The 19,125-nt window shown below is 53.7% G+C and overlaps 2 protein-coding genes across 7 annotated transcripts; both read right to left on the bottom strand.

Moving 5' to 3' along the window:
• Positions 1-74: 74 nt before the first annotated feature.
• Positions 75-14,202, bottom strand: LOC103064653 (mitochondrial fission factor). Of its 6 annotated transcripts, none has more exons than XM_088151825.1 (7): positions 14,132-14,202; positions 9,994-10,189; positions 6,716-6,867; positions 5,558-5,643; positions 4,492-4,644; positions 2,826-2,904; positions 75-2,662 (listed from the first exon to the last, which is right to left on the bottom strand). In XM_088151825.1, the coding sequence occupies exons 2-7, from the start codon at positions 10,169-10,171 to the stop codon at positions 2,531-2,533; spliced, it is 780 nt and encodes a 259-aa protein (XP_088007951.1). In that variant the 5' UTR covers positions 10,172-10,189; positions 14,132-14,202; the 3' UTR covers positions 75-2,530. The 6 variants fall into 6 exon arrangements, with proteins under 6 accessions (XP_088007951.1, XP_088007950.1, XP_007443721.2 ...); XM_088151824.1 differs by lacking the exon at positions 14,132-14,202 and adding an exon at positions 10,777-11,834; XM_007443659.3 differs by lacking the exon at positions 14,132-14,202 and having other exon boundaries at positions 9,994-10,766.
• On the bottom strand, positions 11,991-17,428 carry PRRG3 (proline rich and Gla domain 3). Its single transcript, XM_007443658.4, has 4 exons — positions 16,660-17,428; positions 15,893-15,937; positions 14,900-15,060; positions 11,991-14,202 (listed from the first exon to the last, which is right to left on the bottom strand). The coding sequence occupies exons 2-4, from the start codon at positions 15,897-15,899 to the stop codon at positions 13,660-13,662; spliced, it is 711 nt and encodes a 236-aa protein (XP_007443720.1). The 5' UTR covers positions 15,900-15,937; positions 16,660-17,428; the 3' UTR covers positions 11,991-13,659.
• Positions 17,429-19,125: the final 1,697 nt, after the last annotated feature.

Genomic DNA, 19,125 nt, shown 5'->3' with positions numbered 1-19,125 from the left:
GAGATAAACGTTTGTAACCTTAGAGGGGGTGAAAAACCACTAAATTTGTTTATACTTGTTATGATGAAGGTTGGAAATCACTTCTTTATATACGTATTTCTTCTTTATTATATTCTTTTTCTTTCTTTTTTCTTTTTCCTTGCACTTTTTACTCCTTCTTTCTGTTCTTTTTTCTTTAAATTTAGTTTGTATTAGATTTTATTATAATCAAAATTCTTAATAAAATTATACACAAGTTATTTTTATATAATTTTTATTAAAGATTTTTTTTCAAAAAAGTAAGAAAAAGAAAGAAAAAGAAATCAAAGAGAAAGCTAAAAGTGCAAGAAAGGAAAAAAAGTAAAAGAAAAATAGAAAAGAAAGAAAAAAAGATTCAAAAAAGTAGCTTCCGATCTTCTTTATAGCAGTTATAAGTACAATTATAAATTTACCTTTTACTCTATGGCTACAACATAACTCTCTTCTTTCTATAATCTATCCCATCTAATCTTCAAAGCCATTAATCATAAGTTCATTTTTTTCTGTTTCACGCAAAAAGCCTATAAGGGGTTTCCAGTCAGCAATAAACATAGAGATTGTCTTTTCTCTGATCAAAGAATTTAGCCATCTCAGCAAGTTCCATCATCTTCACCAACCATTCCTTCATTGTGGGTAGTGCTGAATCTTTCCATCTTTGTGCATACAATAATCTCGCTGCAGTTATCATGTACAAAAACAAAGTTCCAAAAGATTATATACAAATTAGATATTGAAGGCATCATTACAAACCATCCTGTCAGCCCTACCAGGCAGACCAGACCCAGAAATCAATTCCACAGGAAGGCTAAAACTATTTTTATTGAGAGTGGCTATAATAACAATCTTCCAAGTCTGATTGTGCTGGACCTCCTCTCCCTTCTTATACTCCTGCGACCCAGGGCAGTGTCTGTCTCAGCCTCTTCCACATATTTTCTGTCTGTTGTGGACTTAAGATACGTTTCACCCTTCATTGCTTTGGTAATAGAGCTTGCATATCTCCATCAGGCCCATCTTCCTTACTCTCTACACATCCCCACGTGAAGCAAATGTTAGAATTATTATTAATTATTAATAAACAGGAGGAATGTGAAAAGAGGCCAGCATGGATATGGGCAGAGCCCCCTAAAAAGCCAAATTCCAATATTATCATGCTCTTAAACACACAGCACAGCCGTACTAGGACTACTGTCTCTGACTTCTTGGAGACTGAAAAAGAGTGAAGAAGAGGGCCACCCAATGCCAGTCCCCCCATGGAAAGACTGTGAAAATAGGAAAGAAGACATTTTCTCCCTCTAGACCCCAAGAGGGGCATTGCAGGGAACAACAACAACGACTTATTACATTTATCTGCCACCTGACTCCCAGTGATTCTGAGCGGTTTACACTTGTTAAAAACATTTTAAAACAAAGAACACTACAAAAACAGCTCAAAAGAACAACAACGGCAAAGAAAACAAACCCGGAGGGGAACAGAAGGGAAGAAAGGGGAGTCAGTCATCCTCGCCAAGGGCCTGGCCGAAGAACCAGGTCTTTAGGGCCCTTTGAAACACCAGCAGGGTGGGGGCTTTTGGGATCTGTGGGGGAGAACCTCATTCCAGAGGGCAGGTGCTGCGCAGAGAAGCAAAGCTGGAGCAAGGACGCCACAAGGCACTGTATTTGCATCCCACCCCCAAGCAAGGAGGACTGTTAACTAAACAGGTGTTTTATTAAAGCTTCAGAATTCCCAATATCATAAAATATTCCCAAGATACACCTGTGGCCAGGAGACCTTCTCTGTTCTGGATGATACAGCTGGGAGAAGAAGGTGCAGAAGGCCAGGGAAAGGCTCTCAGGAGCATTGGCCAAGCCTGTGGATGACACGCATCTTCGGTGCAGTTGTAATTCTGCAGACTCCAAGCAGAGGGACGCAACTTCACGCTCCCAGCTGATCCCACACACAACTCCCACATGCCTTTGCCTTTGGTCATACTACCTGAAGCTTATGGGGGAGAAGCCCCAAGCATTTGGCATGGGCAAAGAGGCTTCCTCCAACTGTCCCATGTTCTATGGCCACTGTGTTTTTTTTCCTGTTGAAAAGACTCTCATCTGGGATCTTTTAAGGAATTCATGCCCTGATGAGGGGAAAAAAGTTCCCTTCTCCTGCTGCAGTAGAGAAACATACTCGCTTTTAAGAAACATCATCTCAGGCAGTTCCATACCCACTGATGACATCAGCATTCCAGCCCAAATGTCTCTGACCCCAGAGGGGAAGAGCAAAGTAAGCCACATTCCAGGCCATTTGCTCCAGGGACGCGCCTGCTTCTTCTCCAGGGCCACCACCTCCATTCCCTAGGATCAAGGACATCTCTGGAAGGGCAGCATTTCCCCTCACCACCAGGGCACATCCTTCTTCTTAACACAGCAAAGCTTCTGGTCATCTAGGGACCAATAACACTAAGTGGCACACACGGGCGGCTGGTTGCAAGTATCACGGCTGACCATATCATCTTCCTTCACGGTTGTCCTGAGCGAGTCATCTCCTGAGCCACAGCCACATGTTAAAGAGACAGGCAGAGACCAACATGGAGTAAATGAACAGCTCCTTCTGGCGCCAACTCACACTTTGCTCTTCCAGCACACGGAGTTGCCCAGAAATGTTAGACAACTGCATTTGAAACAGGAGAGAGGAACAGGAGAAAGTTACCTGGCCATTACTGTGCACCCCATGCCCAAGAGGCAGGACGGGATCCTCTTTTGGGGGCATCTCAGTGCCTTACAAGGGAAGATCCATTGGCTGAATTGGCCAATTTCGTGGCCCTCTCCCTTACCTGCCTCCTCATTGCCATAATCTCTGGGGTGCCAGACTCCTCTGGGGATCCATCCGAGACCAGGTTCATCTCCCGGGAACTAAAGGGGAGGAGGTGAAAACACATCTTTTCCATACAGGGAAGGAGCAGAGAGGAGGGAGGGAGGAAGAGCAGGAGTGGTCCAAGACTTCCAGCTATCCTAACGTCTTCGCTGCACAGAGTCCAGTTTTCTGGGCCCTACACCTGAAGCTTATTTCAGGGCAAGCAGGAGACCATCCTCTGCCATATCGAAGACAGGAGCCTAAACTAGATCAATGGGGGTGTGGTGGGGGAGATGTGTAGTTCCAAGAGCATTTCCAATTTCTAATTGCTTGGCCACACGCACATACCCTCCTGTGTGCATCCTGGTTCTAGTCAGTTGAGAAGACAGCCCAGAGCAGCAGCTGACAAAGGCAGGACAGCATAAAACAAATGCTAGCTCGGGAGAAGAGAAATTGAGAGGGGAGGTTCAAAAGGAGCACCCAAAGGAAGCAACTTTCTCTTTGCCTAAGGAGGAGTGGTAAATGGGGGGAAATTGCATCCCCAACGGTCCAGAACCGGGATTAAAAGAAACTCTAAATTACCCCCTGATCTAGGGAGTGGGCAGAGATGGGACGGTCGGGAGCTGGAAGGGCCTCCTCTCAGGTGGCTGCTAACGAAAGAAAGGGCCAGGGCCATTTTGTCTTTATTTTTCCTTTTGTCCCGTAGCCAAGCCAAAGCTCTAATCCCAGAAGTCTGGAATTGGAGATCCAGGAATGAAAAAACATTCTGGAGAAGAGCGAAGCTAGAGGCCAATCTGCTTTAGCTTGTATTCAGTGTGTCTTTTTGCTACATCTTGTCCTCTCTCTATACAGGTCTGTGTTTGCAGACACGCACTCAAGAATTCTGGGCTGGAGTAACAGCCATTGAGATCTAAAAAAAACCCCAACTGTTGGCAGCAAGGTTTATTTCCTTTCGACTTTCTTTTGCTTCCTAACCTTGATATGCATAATAGGCCCACATTCTTCCTGAATCAGGACTCTCATTCCAAAAGGACTGTAGCCTAGCACATTCATCTCACAGGGAGTGGAGGTCACAAGTGTTTCAGAGCCACCAAGGGCTTGTCTGGGGAAGGGTAATTGCAGCCGCCCCCCCCCCCCCGTATTGTGGGAGAAGGGCTCATGGCTCAAGTGGGGAGCCATGAGGGAGATGGGAGGGCAAGAAGGGAGATGGGGGGGCAAGCCAACACATCCCAGCATGTGTGTATTCATAAGTATACCCTATTACAGGACAAGTTGGTGCCAAGCTGATAAATCTTAACAGTAATAGGCAGAAGTGTTCACAGATGCATTCATCAGGAAGGGAGCCACTATGAGATTGAAGAAAGGGTCCCACAGAGCTGAAGTTGGTCAATTACTTCTGAACATGTGCAGAAGGCACTGATATTTAAGGTTGACCTGTAGATAAAAACTAAAAGGCTGTGGGGGGGAAACAGGGCAATAAATGGTGTGGGGAGCATACCAGAGAAAGTAGTCCAGGCAGGTCTGTTCAGCATTGAAGATGTGGCTGCTGTGCACACAAACACCCCCCTTCCCTCTTCCTAACTGAAAAACATGCGCCGCTTCCCAGTGCGCTACATGCAGAGCTCGACAGAGTGGTTGGGGGCTACCTGATTTGGACACGTCTGGGCTTCCAAAGCAGCTGGAGCAGCTGGAGCCCCAGGAAGTGCAGTGCTTGAAGGACATTCCTCCAGGAGTAGATCCTGCTCTCCCCAGAGAAAACTGGGAACCTGGGACACGGAGGCAGGGTGCTTGGCTCCAGCCTGCACGGTGATAAGCAGAGTGGTGATTTTCCCTAAAGCTGGAAGCTGAGCAAGCCCTTGCTTGCCCACAGACGGGACAAGCAGTCCTTCCCACAAGCTCAATCTTGAAGAAAATGGACCTTCTAAAAGAAGTGGAAGGACTTGCAAAAAAAGAAAAAAGAAAGCCTTTCGGGACACCAAACCCAGTCCCCTCCTTTTATGGTTTGTCTTTCAATATTCACAGTGAACTGAACGAACTTCAAACTGAGACAGATACTCTGCTGTGGAAGCCCAGAAGCAGTCAGACATCTCTTCGAAGTCCCATGCTCCGCGTGTATCTCTCCAGCTGGTGCGGGAAGCCAACAGCTATGGCCAATGAGGGGCCATCCAGCTTCTGATTAAAAAATCCCCTAAGAAGGACAGCCCCCACGTCCCACACCAGTTCCTAACCTTCAGCCAAAAGAAGTCCCCTTCTTGTGACTGGAGCCTTCTCGTCTGAGCCCTGCATGCTGAGCTAACAGAAAGCCTTGAAATGTCGTCCAGAAATGTCTCCCTCCTCCCACTGCACCAACTGACAGGCCTCTAGACACTTAACAGCCTCCTCCTCCTCCCTGCATTGCCTCCTCCCTTCCTCCAGTGGCCACTGCTGTGCACTGGCACAGCTCACCACCTCATCTAGCTATAAAATGCCAACCCACTCTAAGCCAGGCCCCACCCCAGCTTCTTGGAAGGGGGAGAAGCCAATGCTAGCTTCGCCAGCCAGAAAGGGAGGCTCCAAGTGACTGGGATGGTTCTTGCCTACCTTCTCCTTGTCTCAACCACAGCCCCACACCTGCAACCTAGGCTGCCTCCTGTACCTGCAAAGGGAACCTGCAGCTTACAGAGGAAATTCCCTCCTCCCAGTGAGACATTGTACTCCACTGCTTTCTCTTACCTGCCCTGCCTCTGCCTGATCCTCTCCATTGCCACCTGAGGGGTCTCGACTGGCATCCTCTGTCCCCAGGTTGTATCCAGAAATGTCTGTTGGACACAAGAGGCAAGGAAGTGAACCTGGGCTGCCCAGCCGCCTCTGTAGTGACCCTGGAAGCCCTGTGAACGGGCAGACCTCCCTCCAAGAGGCCCTCCAGAAGAGTAATAGGGAGCTCTGTCAACAGCCCAGGACGCCCAGTAGGGCCAACGGCCTTCCGCTCCACATGGCTCCCTGGCACCGCATGAGATATTGCACCAAGCCAACAGGTCTCAGCATTCGCCAGGGCACATCCCCCTGCAGTTCCCTAGCAGTAAGAATGCAAACCAAGCCATTGGCTTATTTAATTCTTAATTACACATAACCACAAGCAGATACCCTGCTCACACGTGTGCACCCACATCTCCCATTAGCGCATTCTCTACTGAGCCTAAAGAAATTGGTCACCCATCAGTCATCAGCCACTGCAAGCAAAACTTCCTCTGAGCTATCGGAACATGCCATAGATAGTTTTTGCCCACTTTGACTGGCAAGATGCGAGAAAATCACCCCCTGTGCATTTGGGGCTGGTTCAACTGATGGCTCAGAAGAGTTTGCAATGAAGATAGGTGGAGGGCAGGTGGCACGCTGGTTTCCTTGCTCTGTCCAGTGAGGATCAGCACTTGCAGCCCGAAGACTGGGAAAGAGGATTTCAAGCCTGGAAGCGTTATGCACAGGCACACCACACACGTGCACACTGTTGGGGGGGATATCCATGTTCTTCTCCTCTCCTGCTCTCCACCCCAGCAAGACCATCCCTGCTTTCTCCCAAGGATGGAGCAGGACAAAGCACCCTCTGTAGCAGACCACCTGCTCTTCACACAGAGGCTCCTGGATTCAACCCACAGCAATGGATTCAGGCATGGCTAAAGTCCTGGGAAACCTCTTCTGCTCCTGTCCCGGCCCCCACACCCAACTGATGGACCAGGGGTCATTCAGTTCAAGTGCATTCTCTTTATGAAGCATAGAATGAGGTTTCCCCTCAGGTGTGACCTCAGAGACCTCTCTGTCACCTTGGGAAACTGGGGTCTCAGCCTCCCCCACCCCTGGGCTTCTTGCTACTATGGCACATTCTGAATTCAGTACCAGTGGTTTATTCTTCTGAGGTCCAGGCTGGGAGGCAAAGCTCAGAAACGTGTGCTGGCCACTGACTTTATGGGTGGCTGGTTCCAGGAAGAGACCATCAGCAAATGGACAATGTCGCTGTGCCAGAGGTTGGAAAGTTACAGCCTTCACTTCTAAAGGAGAGGAAAAAAAGAAGGTGACCCCACCAGTCCCACAAAGGGAAAACTTCCTAGAGATCTTGGGAGTGAGTTCTATCAAGTATCCCTTCCCCGTGGTCTTGGGGGAACCTCAGGTACAATCCAGTAAATGAAACCCCCCTCCCCTGCACTTCAGATCGAGGACAGGTTATGGGTTATCCTTCCTTAAGCCACAAACCTTCTCATAAAGCCATCACTGCATCACCAGCTCCCAGCATCATTCCAGTTGGAAGGGGAAGGGGGAGGGGGAGGGGGGAGGAAAGGAAAAGAAGGAAGGGGAGGGGGAGGGGGAGGCGAGGCGAGGGCTATGCAATGTCTGAAGATTACCAAAGGGGCTCGCATGCTAACAGCAAGGCAAGCAGACTTGTTTCTCATGTGTCAGTTCCACCCATACCTCACAGAAACTTTAGGCTGGGCTGACTTGTTCTTCCATAACTTGATTGAGGGAAGGATGCATGAAGTGGAGAGGGCATCCTGTGGCCTGAGTTATGACCCCTTGCAGCTAGATCCATGCCCCACCTCTGAGCTGCTGGAGGTGGGGTGATTGGGTGGACTTTGGGAAAAAGGCATTTCAGTTATCTTAAAGGAAGCAATTGTGTGCCCCCTAGAAATTCATTATGGGTCCAACCATCCTGGCAACTTCTGCCTTGCCTCCAGCTTCCCTTTCTGGAAAACGTGTGGAGAAGGTGGTGGAATGTCAGCTACAGAGTGACCTGGATGAAGCAGATTGTCAGAATCTCTTTCAGTTAGGCTGCAAGCCTGGACACAAGATGGAAAGTGCACAGATTGCTTTGGTGGAATCAGGACCGGCATATGGGGAGTGCAACCTGTAGGGGACAAATAATCTTGTATCCTTGCATGTATGATTCTGAAGTGCATATTAGGCAGACTGGGCAAACTGAAACTGCCGGATGACCCTGGAGGGGAAGGAGGCAGATAAGAAAAACCAGGTTGTGCAGAGAGTCAATATATGGGCACAATAAAGGACATTGTTTATGTTCGAAGGTGCTAGTATCAGTAGAAAGGGCAGGCTTGGAGCCTCCTTAGAAGAGCAGAACGTAGAGGCGCCGGGTCAGCCCACAGTGGGGTCACCCCAAATTGTTGTTATCAGATCCAGGTTCCTGCAGTAAACGTTGTGTTATAATGTATACCACTTTTGTATGTCCTGTGTATCACCTCAGAGGGTGTACAGCCTGTAACCTTGCGAGCTTCGGGAGTCTTCTGCGTTCCCTTGGCAAAGAGCCCAGTGATCACTGTGGTTGTGCAGGCCAAGAAAAGATGCTTCGTTGCATCTGCCTCCAAAGGCTTCGGTTCCTTACTTAAGTGGGCATTTTTCCCACAACAAACTTTTCATCCTCTCTGCAGTATTTGATACCAGCAGTCACAGCAGTCTGGACCTCCCACAAGGGCTGATGGCATTACTTTGCAGCCGTTTTGCTCCTTGCAGTCAGTCAGAAAGGTCAGCTAGGTGGTCCATCCTCAGAGGAGATGCAGGGCCCAACTGTCCCTTCCATGTTTTAAACTACTACATGAATTCACTGGCAGAGGTCATCTGTCAATTAAAAGCCAGTTACACATTTCCACTCCAGGTCATCCAACTGCTCTGGATGGAACAAAGGAAGAAAACAAAACCCTTGCAAGATGAAGATACTGTCCAAAAATCATCTGGCTCTCTGTCAGCTCCTGTTTCAATTCCGGACAGGTTTGCATTCCCCCAAAGGAGCAAGTTAGGGAGTTCTGGATTCACAACTCTTGCTAGATGTGCAGGTAGAGGCCAGCCAGGGACATTTGGAGCAAGAGATCTTCATAACGATAACTCAAGCCTTCATTCCCCCAAAGCTGGACATGTGCTTTACATGAAACTGCAGAGTCCTCAGGGTTCTCTGAGCTTGGTTCTTTTCTTGCAAACGTTTCATTACCTGGCTAGGTAACATCTTCAGTGCTAAGATGGGATGAGGTTTGCTCTCTATTTATCTGCTGTGGCCTGCAGTGCCAGTGCTGGTGGAGGTGGGGGCTCTGTTTTGCTTCTCTGGTAGTTCCTTGATTAGCATCTGTTGACTGCTTGATTGTGTGCCTGGTGGTGAACTTTGCTTATCTGGGTGATGATTGCTGGAGATGACTGCTGGTGATTGAATGCTGGTGAGGCCATCTTCTGGTCTTTTGTCTCTTTTGAACAGTATGTAGACGCTGTTTATCTCTATGTGTCTGTTAACTGCTGCCTTGTCTGAGTACCAGGCTTCCAAGAATTCTCTTGCATATTTGGATTTGGCTTGGTCTAAAATGCTGACAGATTCCCAGTTAAAACTGTGGTTGAGTCTGTCCATGTGTTGTGCAATTAAGGAATTTTCATCATGTCTTCTGACTGCAAATATGCAAGAGAATTCTTGGAAGCCTGGTATTCCAAAAGAGACAAAAGACCAGAAGATCGCCTCACCAGCATCAGATGTTACCTAGCTGGGTAATGAAACGTTTGCAAGAAAAGAACCAAGCTCAGAGAACCCCAAGGACGCCGCCGTTCAACCCTGAACTACACATATTCGCCTCCATTGCTACATGAAACTGCCTTTGAAGATCACCAAAAAACTGCAACTGAACAGCCCACCCACTAGCACATGTAAGCTGTTGCAACCATATAACACTGGTTTTGCAGACATTTCATTGGTTTCCAATAGGTTGTCAGGCAAAAATGTGGTTTTGGGGTATAAAGGCCTTCGGAACTTGACTCTCGGGTATCTTCAAGCCATCTCCTTCAAGTATAACTCTCCCACCCCATGTGTTCACCCCCCAAGGGGATACTTAAGGTCTCCTCTGCTAGAGAGTTTGGGGTGGGGGAGAAAATGTTTCTCTTGCATCTCTTTCACTTTGGAACAGCCTCTCCCCAAAGGTGAGGTGCAAGGCTGTTAAAATGGCACTGTTAATCTGTAATTGTCAGCAATGGGTTTGGGGCCAGCAGGCATCACTTAACTGATGTACTGTTGATTTATTTATTTTGCCTTCCTTTCTATGATGATGAATTGCCAGGACAGTCTGGAGTATGGCAATATATGGAAACTGTGAATAGCCCCCCCAACCACCACCACCCCACAGGGCTCCCTACTTTACCTGCCGGCAAAAGCCTTTCAGGGACTTGCATCCAGAAAAACGGGGGAAAGTCCTGGGTCGGATCCAGAGGCAGGTCGTCGACTGCCACCTTCAGCCGGCTGGGGACCCGCATGAGCCGGCTGACGGCTTCGCTGAAGGCTGCCTCTCGGTTGGCCTTATCCAGCCGCGCAGAGCACATGGCCCTCTCGTCGGTGTCCTGTAACGGGAGCGGTTGCCAAAAGGCTTTCCTCGCTGCGCAGCGATTCGAACGCTCAAGCGCGGGCGCGAGAGTTGTGGGGACAGGAGAGCTCATCTTGGGATTTTGCCCCCTCCCCCTGGAAAAGAGATCCTGCGATGCCACTCAGACACCAGAAAGAGGGCCTCTCCCTAACACAAGTCCCGAACACAAACGCTCCGCCGAGCAGCCGCCGGGCTCCAGGGTGAGGATTCTCGCCAGCCAGACCCGGCACGGCCTCCATGTTAAACAGCCTTCCCCTCGCTCAGCCCTGAAAGCATGCCCGCAAGAGGGGCCTGCCACAGGGCGAGCTGACCAGCGTCCAAACACCGGTCTAACTCTTGCGCGCGCGCACACAATCTCTTTCTCCTGAGTGCGGGCGCGGTGGACAGGTCAGGTCACAGGCGTTCTTTAACGCTTTCGCACCACAGCAAGGAACCCTACAAGGAGGAAGCAGGGGAGGCCGGGACGGGCGAGGAGGAGTAAAAGCGGCGGATCGCCCGTCGCCCTGCCTGGCCTCGTCCCGCCCTGTCCCCTTCTCCTTCCTTGTGCCCAACTTCAGGACCCACCTGCCGCCGCCAGTCCACCGCTTGCCGGTGATGTCGGTGGCCTCGGCCCGCGCCGCGATTGGCCTGGCGCGGCCCGCCCCCCAGTTGCCCCCCGCGCAGCGCTCGCGTTCGCGGCCGGAAGGCGCCGGGTCTGGGCGGCTGGCGTCCTTCCGCGGTCAGCTGACTCTGGCAGCCTGCGACCCCGACCGACGTCCGAGGGCTCCAGCTCGGCTCTCGCCTGCTGACGCGGAAGGCAGCCGCCGGCGGCTCCCACCCGCAGAGCCTGGCGCCTCCATCCCGCCCCAGCTCTTTGGCGTCTCCGCGGAACTCCCTCTGCGAGTAGGGCCTGGGGTCGCCTTGCTTGCCTGCTTGCCTGCCTGCCTGCCTGCCGCGCGAAGGCCTCCAGCGCAGGGATCCCTCTCCGCCCCGCTTGCCCGCTCTTCCAGGGAGCTTCAAGGACAGGGCGGCTGAAAGGGGTTTAGCTGCTGGGTCAGAGGCTCGCGTTGCACCGGCGCCCAATTTTGTTAGGCTGCGCTCTCACGAAGTCAGCCCATCCATCGCGCAAGTACTCCTGAGGCAGAGTCTGGCCCCAGCAACCTGCTGGCTCCCTTCACATCTGCATTATGGGAAGGGCTTTTCCAGCCCGATGTCCACCACAAGCTGGAAAAGTACAATCCTAATGCCCCCCCACCCCCCAGCATGGGACCTGCAGTCCATCACATTGGGCAGGGAGTACCAGGCTGGAGAAGGCTAATGTACAGGAAGACTTTAGATACCGTAGAAATGCGGCAATATGACAAGTGGATCTGATCTATAAACATACCAGTGGCACAAACCCTGTTCTGTGGGTTAAATCACCCCAGCATCCACTCCCACAAAGCCCTTTGCCCATCCTCCCTGGGTGCAGGCTGGGCAGCTTCACATTTTGCCTTCAGATCCTTCTTCGGTGAGATGTTCTCCATCTGACTTTCCTCTGAGTTCAGTGGGAGCCTCAGCACAGAACCCCGATCCTCACCAGCAGCCTGAGACCAGTCAGAAGCCAACCCTCTCTGCTGATGAGAGAGAGCCCTTTGCCACGGAGACCCGTCTGCCTGCCCCCATGCCCTCGTGGCCTTGAAAGGGAGCTCTCCCATGAGTCTCCCTTGGCTCGGGGTTGTTGATGCCATGATGGCAGCTCTTTTTCTCACTGTGAGGCAGGCAGTGAAGGGAGAAGAAGAGTTACTTACAATGCTTGGTTTTGATTTTTTTTTTTTTTTTTTTTTTACATTTCGCCACTGTCCACAGTGAATTTGTGGTTGGTTGATCAGCTTGCATCAGAACCGTGACCTGGTCTTGACACAGTGCAAGAAACAATCTAGTACCCATGATAAATGAAGTTTCTTTCAGTTTAAACAAAATGTATAAATACAGTAAAGCAGCACACAGAGTGTCACACGAGGAGGGAACACCTGGCTATGCATTAGCACCATTGAGAAAGAAGTGAGTGTGTGTGTGTGCTTCGTCCAGGGAAGTGACCATCAAGCAGCTGCTCCTTCTGGCAGGGAGACAAGCGTTCCTGCAGGTGGGCCTCTGCAGCCTGGGCTGAGTGCCAGCCCCCGTGTCCCTCTCCAGGGGACCCCAGTGACGGAAGAGGGCCGCACGGAAAGCAGCCAAGGTTATGGGGCGCAGAGCACTGAAGGCAAGGGAGGAGCAGGATGTCCCCCGATTCAGCAGGAAAAAGGCCCCAAAGAAGGTGCCGAAGGGAAAGGGCTCTACCGCGGGGGCAGAACATTCAGTGCGAGTGACCTGGAGGTCAGGCACGGATCCTGCCTGGGGAAGAAATGCTGCTGCAGGCAGAAGGGGTCCCCAGCAGAGATGTCCATCCAGAGTCTTCCCTGGCAGGGGGCTGCTCCCAGTGTCTACTTTCAGGCAGCCTCAAGGAGAGGAAGACACAGACTGGCCCAGTGGGATGAGCCTGGGGGCCCAGAAAATGTCCTGATGTATTTCCAGAAGGGAGAGGAGAGGGAGGGAGATAAGACCTCACAAGACAGCAAAGGGGAAAGAGAGGACCTTGTGCCTTCCAGCAGGCAAGAGAGACGAAGAAGAGCCGATCCTTCTTCTCTGTCCTTCGGCACACGGAGGTTACATGCACAGACACAGACACACACCCTTCCAGCACAACAGATACATCAGAAAATGGCAATCATCAATGCATTGGCTTTGTGAACACAGTAACTCAGTTTTGCTTTGGGCTACTTCTCTCTGGAGAAGGAGGCTGCACACAAAGGCTTAATCCGCAGACAAAGAAAGCATTCAACGGGGGCAGCCAGCGTGGAGGTGGGGTTTTCCCCCCCTTTGGCTGAACAAAGCAGTGCTGGGTAGAAAGAGAAAGTGAGCCGAGCAGAAAAGAAGGGGTGATATTTTCCCAGGCCAGACACACACCAAGAAGGAATATCTGCCCTCCTCCTCCCTACCATGCCAGAAATATCCCAGGTGGGCAGAAGGAGCAGTACAGCCCCCACCCCACCCTGTCTGCCATCAGCGCTGGCTGCAGCCAAGATCTTGGCGGAAGCAAGTTCAAAGGGTGGAAATTAAGGGTGCTGAATGCCCCGTCCTGGACGCCGCAGCAGCCTTTCCTTGCAGCAGGATGGGGGTGCAGTAGGGCCCAGCCTCCTTCCCGTGGCACCACCCAAACAGCTGTTCAACGTGCTTCCCATAAAGCCCTCGGGGACCCCCGGGACACAGTACAGCCTTGCTTCTCGTGACTTCCCACCAACCAGAACCGTTCAAGCTGAGGGTCCTGCAACTTCCCAGCAGAAGGGGTGAAGGGTGTGGATGGCTGGCCACCTCTGGAGCACTTGGTGAGGATGGAGGGTAAGGCTTTTCTGTGATGGCATCACCTGGCCGAGAGTATCTGGGGGGCCGTTACTTCCTAGGGATGCGAAGGGGACTCATAATCTCCTCATATTTGGGTGGGGGATCTCTGTAAGACAAGTTGGGCTCCTCTGCACCGCTGCTGCCACAACAGTCAGGCTGCCCCGTCACTTCTTCATACGAGGGGGGTGGAGTGGCACCACACAGTCTAGACAGGGGTGCAGCCATGTGGTCAGGGTCACCGAGTGTCCTGGCCAGCTGACTGGGCAGCCCCTGCCCCCACTCACCATTGGCAGCCCCTCTGCCACTTAGGTCCCGCTGGCAGTGGGCTTCGTTCTGGCTGGGGGAGGCCTCCCGGCACACCATCACCCTGGGCAAGCTGCGAGCTGCTCGGCTGGCCAAGCACCTATTCTGGGGGTAGGAGGGTCGGTGGCGCGTGACCTTCTGTAGCTGGCAGCGCCAGATGATGAAGAGGCCAATGATAATAAGCAAAGCCACGCCTAGCAGGGGCACCACCACGTACATAGCGTCTGAGCGGTCTGTCCCATCTGAGGCATCTTTGACGGAGTAGGCGTAGCCCTTCCAGAACTCCATCTGTCAGGGGTGGGAAAAGCCAGTCATCAACAGTTCATCCTCCCATCTCAGCCCCCCAAGAGGGGTTAGCTCCAAGGTGGCGCAAGGATGTGGGCCCCTGCACCAGGAGCCAAGCAACCGCTCTGAGAGTTGGAGTATTTCATAAGGCAGCTGATGCCCACAGAGCAAGACCCCCACCCCCACCCCACATGCAATCACTCAGTCCCATCACTTGGAGTCAATGCCCGGAGAAATCACTAAGACAAGACTCTCCAGTATACTTATCCCTCTAACTTAAAATACACACTTTTTCCTTAGGCCTTAGCTGGCTAGCAAGTTCTTTGTTTTCCATTCCCCCAACTATTAGCTCATTCTGTTTTTCTCATGCAAATTTTTTCCTCTCACCCACCTGCCCACTCCTCACTCTTTTACACCATGCAAACAAGGGCTCTTATTTCTGTTTTGTGCAGTGAATAATGAGCCTTTTCATACACTACATGGAACAAATTTTATTGCTGCACACCAAACCAGCTCCTTAGCACCTGGAATTAATCTGCCAGTTCCCTCCTTAGTGGCTGAAGCCCTCACCCAGATGGATTCACCTCCACACCTTTGGAGTGAAGTGAGGAAACCTGGTGCAAAGAAGAACGCTAATTAAAGACCAGGGATCCCACCCTTGCTGCTCTCTCCCAGACCAAAAGCTGCCAGACCCACCTACCGTCTTCTCCTTGTTTTCAAACACCTCCTTGACTTCCTCGTAGCTACAGACCTCTTCCACGCACTCGCGCTCAATGGTGCCCTGGCGGAATTCTTCCAGGAAGCCATTGGCCCGTGGGAAGCGCTTCAGGATGGAATGGGCCTTTTGGGCTGCGAGGAAAGCTGAAAGACAGGCACAGACATGGGCTATCCTCCAGTCCAGGAACTGGCAGAAATGTCTGCCAGCATCCACGGCTCTGACCTCTCCGCCAGTTCCTATTCTTCCTCACCCTTGCTGCTTCAGTGCAGGACAAGTTCAGGGAAGGAACGGGTAGGTCCCCCGGCTTCACGTCCCCTCCCAGCAAACGTTTCCAGTGGCAGGAGAAGCAAGCACCGCTCATTTTCCTTAACCTGTGATTAAGGAAGTGGCACTGATCTAGTGTGGGCTGGGGCTTTAGCCACACGTCAAGTAGCCCAATTCACCTGACCACGTCATCAGCCACCTTGTTGATGAAGCATCCGCAGTCATGTTCACAGCAATAACTGTGTTGGGTGAAGAGGGAAAACGCTACCTTCAAACTGGAACAGCTAAAGATAACTTCAGTCTGCCTCAGCGGTGGGCTGGGGATCAGACGGAGGCAACACCACAAAGATGTGGCACTTTAAAAGGCTACCTGGCATGCAGTTAGGAGAAGGCAAGGGTGAGCCACGGGCATGGGAGAGGAGGCCCCTCCTGCCAAAGTAACCTCAGATCAGGGCAGTTCCAGCAATGGCCAAAATGCCCTTGACTCTCCACTAGGCCTGGGCCAATCCAAGGGCAGCCTTCCGCCCCCTCCTAACCGCATTTTTAGCCCTGGATCTGTTAAGCCCCTTCGAGAAGGTGGAACAAACTCAGCCAGCCACGTGTGGCCAAGGGTGGCAAATGCAGCCTACTTTTCCTCTCTTGGCTTTGAGCCCCCCTCCCCTGGGATGGATGGAAAACACGCCTCCCCCCTTGGGCAGAGAATTCACTTACTTGCCATGTTAGGTCTTCACCCCATTAGTTAAGGGGCTTGGCCAACTGTTAGGAAGAGAGCAAACCAGTTAAAAAACCCCAGTGGATTCTCTGGCTCTGCTTCCCCTCCTCCATGCCTGAGTGGCAAGGAAGGTTCTTGAGGCCCAGTTGCCCTGGCCAGCCCAGTGGCTGCCCTTCTTGTCTGAAGGAAGGCCAGACAGCACGCCCACAAGGTAAGGATGATGGAAAAACATCTCCAGAAGCTGAGAGTCCATGTCGGCAGCACAGTTGCCAGGAACATCAACAGATTTGTGGGGAGGGGGGGACTGAAGGCAGACCCCTGCATGCATGAAGTTCTACATCAGATGATGGAAGACAAGCAGCATTCTCTTCCCCCCCCCCCCACCAGCATTGCACAATGCAGGGCTTCTGCGCAAGGAGGGGAGTGGCAATCCCATAGTCCAAATGTGATCTGCATCTCAGTTACAGACGTCGCAACCAGTGACCCGAGCCCCCCCCCCCATCTCTCAGGCATCCTCTCCCCGCAATTTGGCTTGCAGGCTATCAAGGCTGCACGGGGAGTAAGAGCTTTGCCGCGAATGGAAGGGGCAACAGGAATGGCGGTATCAGCGGTGGTCTGGTCCGCCACTCGCGCGGGGGAGGGAGGAGTTTCTGCAGTCGTAGGGAGCAGCAGGGGAGCCGGGCAGAGCAGCCATTCCACACACCGCCGGCCCCCCCCACCGCATTTCCCAGAGGGAGAAGCCTTCCTGGCGTGCACGATCCCCTACCTCTGCCGTCGGGGAGGAGGTTGCCATGGCAACAGCGAGGCGGCGTACGGGAGGCAGCGAGGGCAGGATGCTGCTGACGTCATGCGCGCCACCCCCAGGCATCGGGAGCACCCACGGGTCCAGGCCTGCCAGAGCGCGCCCGCTCGCCTGGCCCGCGGAATTCCTCGGATCCGCCTGGGACTCCTGCCTTCTGCCGGGCAAGTTGAGAGCGCCTTCGGGAGGACGGAGGCAGCCTCGCCGCCGGTGCTAGGAGCGAGAGATGCAGAGCTCAGGCAGCCACCGTGCCCCGTCCTCCATCAAACTCTCCTAGACGACCCCTACCCCCGCCCGAGGGCGCGTCCTTGATCCGCGGCACCCTGCCCGGCCTCAGCTCGCTCGCCTGGCTCCTCGCGGTGGGTGTCCGACGGGTCCTGCAGAAGCTCGGCGGGGCAGCCGGCCGCCGCGGCCCGCCGGAGGAGCCAAGGGGCGGGGGCTGCCGCGCGCCCTGGCCAGCCACGCCCTCGAGGGCGGAGCTCGCACGGACCACTCCGCCCAAGACGGACCCTGGCCCCCCGCGGCATCTAGTCGCACGGTTCAGCCAGGGGGAGCGGGCCGGCAGCCAATCCATTCTCCAAACGGGAAAGAAAATGGGTGGGCTAAAGAGTGCCTTTACTTGTCGCGTGGGCTTCTGGGAAATGTGGTCCGGGGAGGCAGGAGCCGCGCCGGTGGCCAGCGTGGGGCTGAACGCGAGAGGGAAATTCTGCGCCCCGACCCCCGGGGATTTCCCTCTTTCGGGACGAGGGCTTCGGCGCAGAGTGGCTTCCCCCAGGACGCCGCCGGGGGAGACGCGCTGGCGGAGGGCGGGTGCGTGTCCCCGGCTTGTTCGGCTCAGGCTGTCCCGTCCGGAGCGAGCCTTCTCCGGCGAGGAGCGCTCCCGTGCAAAGAAGGCAGACGCGCCGGCCCTCGGTGCCGAGACTTCCCGCCGCCTTCCCGCGCGGCTCCCGGGCGGCAGTCCATCTTGGCCAATAAAGCGAAGGAAGATGAGGGGCGGGCAATTTTGCTGCGCAAAGCCCCCCAGTCAGTAAAAAGAGGCGCCTTCGGGCAAAGCTGGGGAGGAAGGACGGGTTCCCGTTGGACAACCAGCCCCTCTTGGCGGGGGACCTCGGGGGCGAGCTGCCCGGGAGCCGTTCTCTCCGCAGGGCTCTCCTGCACGGGCCCCACGGGGTTGTCTAGGTGGCGGACTGGGCAGCCCTGGGGCCCCTTCGTGCTCTTACCAGCCTGGGGCCAAACCACGGTCTACCGAACGAACGACACCGCCGGGCAAAGGCTGCCCGAGGCCAGGGGAGGGGGCAGCCGTATCCCGCCCCTCAGCAGGCCCCCTTGCTAGGAGGAGGAGGACCAGAGGTCCCGCCAGGGGCCTTGGGAGCGTTGAGGGACCAGCCTTGGCAAGAGGCGCCCCAAGGGCAGTCTTTGCGACGCGCCTGAGCGGGTGCCAGGACGGCACCGGCTCCTTGCTTGTCCTGCAGTGCAACCCCTCCCCGGTCACATTCCTGGGGAGGCGAGTTGGATGGTGCCTCCTCCCCCCGCAAGGGGAACCCGACCGGCCCAAAAGCAGGAAGAGAAGCCCGCAGACGGCACGGCCTGTCCGTCGAAACCTTGGCCGCTCCTCCAGCCTCTCGCCTGCTTTTACTGCTGCTGACAGTCAAGGGAATTGTCTCGGTCGCACACCGAACTGGCCTTGGACTCGCGGCGTTCCGCTAGTCTGGGGTCGCTGCGGCGGTTAGTTTCCTTGCCAGCAAAATGCCTCCTCCTTCTCGCCCTTAGCTTTCTGGCGGCCATCGTCACCAGCTGAGCCAACGACCCGCCACCCACGCATAGGGGAGCCAGGCGAAAACTGAGCTTCCGACGGACGTGCGCGGGCAGTCCGCGAGTGAAACGGGTGGGAGCCCCAGCCCTTGCGCGATGCCTCAAAGCCCGTTTTTGTTTCCAATACTGCGGTTATATTGCCCTGAGTTACTCTCCGGCATATCATGGAACCCGCCCCAAACAGTCCCTGTTGGGCGAGTACCAGAGTGGCATTGCCCAGAGGAAGCGCCCAGGCAGGGCAACTGCTTACCACCCCCACTCGCCCCTCCCCCGAACAGGTGTTAGGACTGTGCCTGGCTTGCCTTCCAAGACTGTGAGGGGCCTGGGGGGAGGCAGGAGCACCACCTCCCTCCCCCGCAACAGCCACTTCCACCGGGAAAGGAAAAGCTGCTTCGGTGGACCCACAAAACAAGCTGGGAGCTGCGGGAAATATTTTGCTTTTGCACCAAAAATAGAGATTAAATGGGGACATCTCTGAGTGCAATTGGACCCCCCCCCCACAACCCTGCTGCCAATCAGTGCAGGCAGAACTGCAGTGGGAGGATAGCATGGAAGCCAAACCCCATTTCCAGCAGGTTGGGTGACTGGCAAGGAAAATCCCTTTCTTCATAGGAGGAGGCG

This window comes from Python bivittatus, unplaced genomic scaffold, assembly GCF_059951505.1.
Source record: "Python bivittatus isolate LINGU-HERP-01145 unplaced genomic scaffold, Pbiv_v1 ctg000670_np1212, whole genome shotgun sequence".
Classification (NCBI taxonomy): Eukaryota; Metazoa; Chordata; class Lepidosauria; order Squamata; family Pythonidae; genus Python; species Python bivittatus.
The sequence above is the reverse complement of the archived record's forward strand: the minus strand, read 5'-3'. Positions and strand labels throughout refer to the sequence as shown.

Excerpts from the sequence above, each read along its gene's own strand:
- LOC103064653 (XM_007443659.3), bottom strand. The coding sequence starts at position 10,285 with ATGAGCTCTCCTGTCCCCACAACTCTCGCGCCCGCGCTTGAGCGTTCG. Across the intron at positions 6,868-9,993 it reads TGAAAGGCTTTTGCCGGCAG|AAGTGAAGGCTGTAACTTTC; the intron begins GTAAAGTAGGGA and ends CCTCTCCTTTAG. Across the intron at positions 2,663-2,825 it reads TTATGGCAATGAGGAGGCAG|TTGTCTAACATTTCTGGGCA; the intron begins GTAAGGGAGAGG and ends TTTCAAATGCAG.
- PRRG3 (XM_007443658.4), bottom strand. Across the intron at positions 14,203-14,899 it reads TTGAAAACAAGGAGAAGACG|ATGGAGTTCTGGAAGGGCTA; the intron begins GTAGGTGGGTCT and ends CACCCCTGACAG.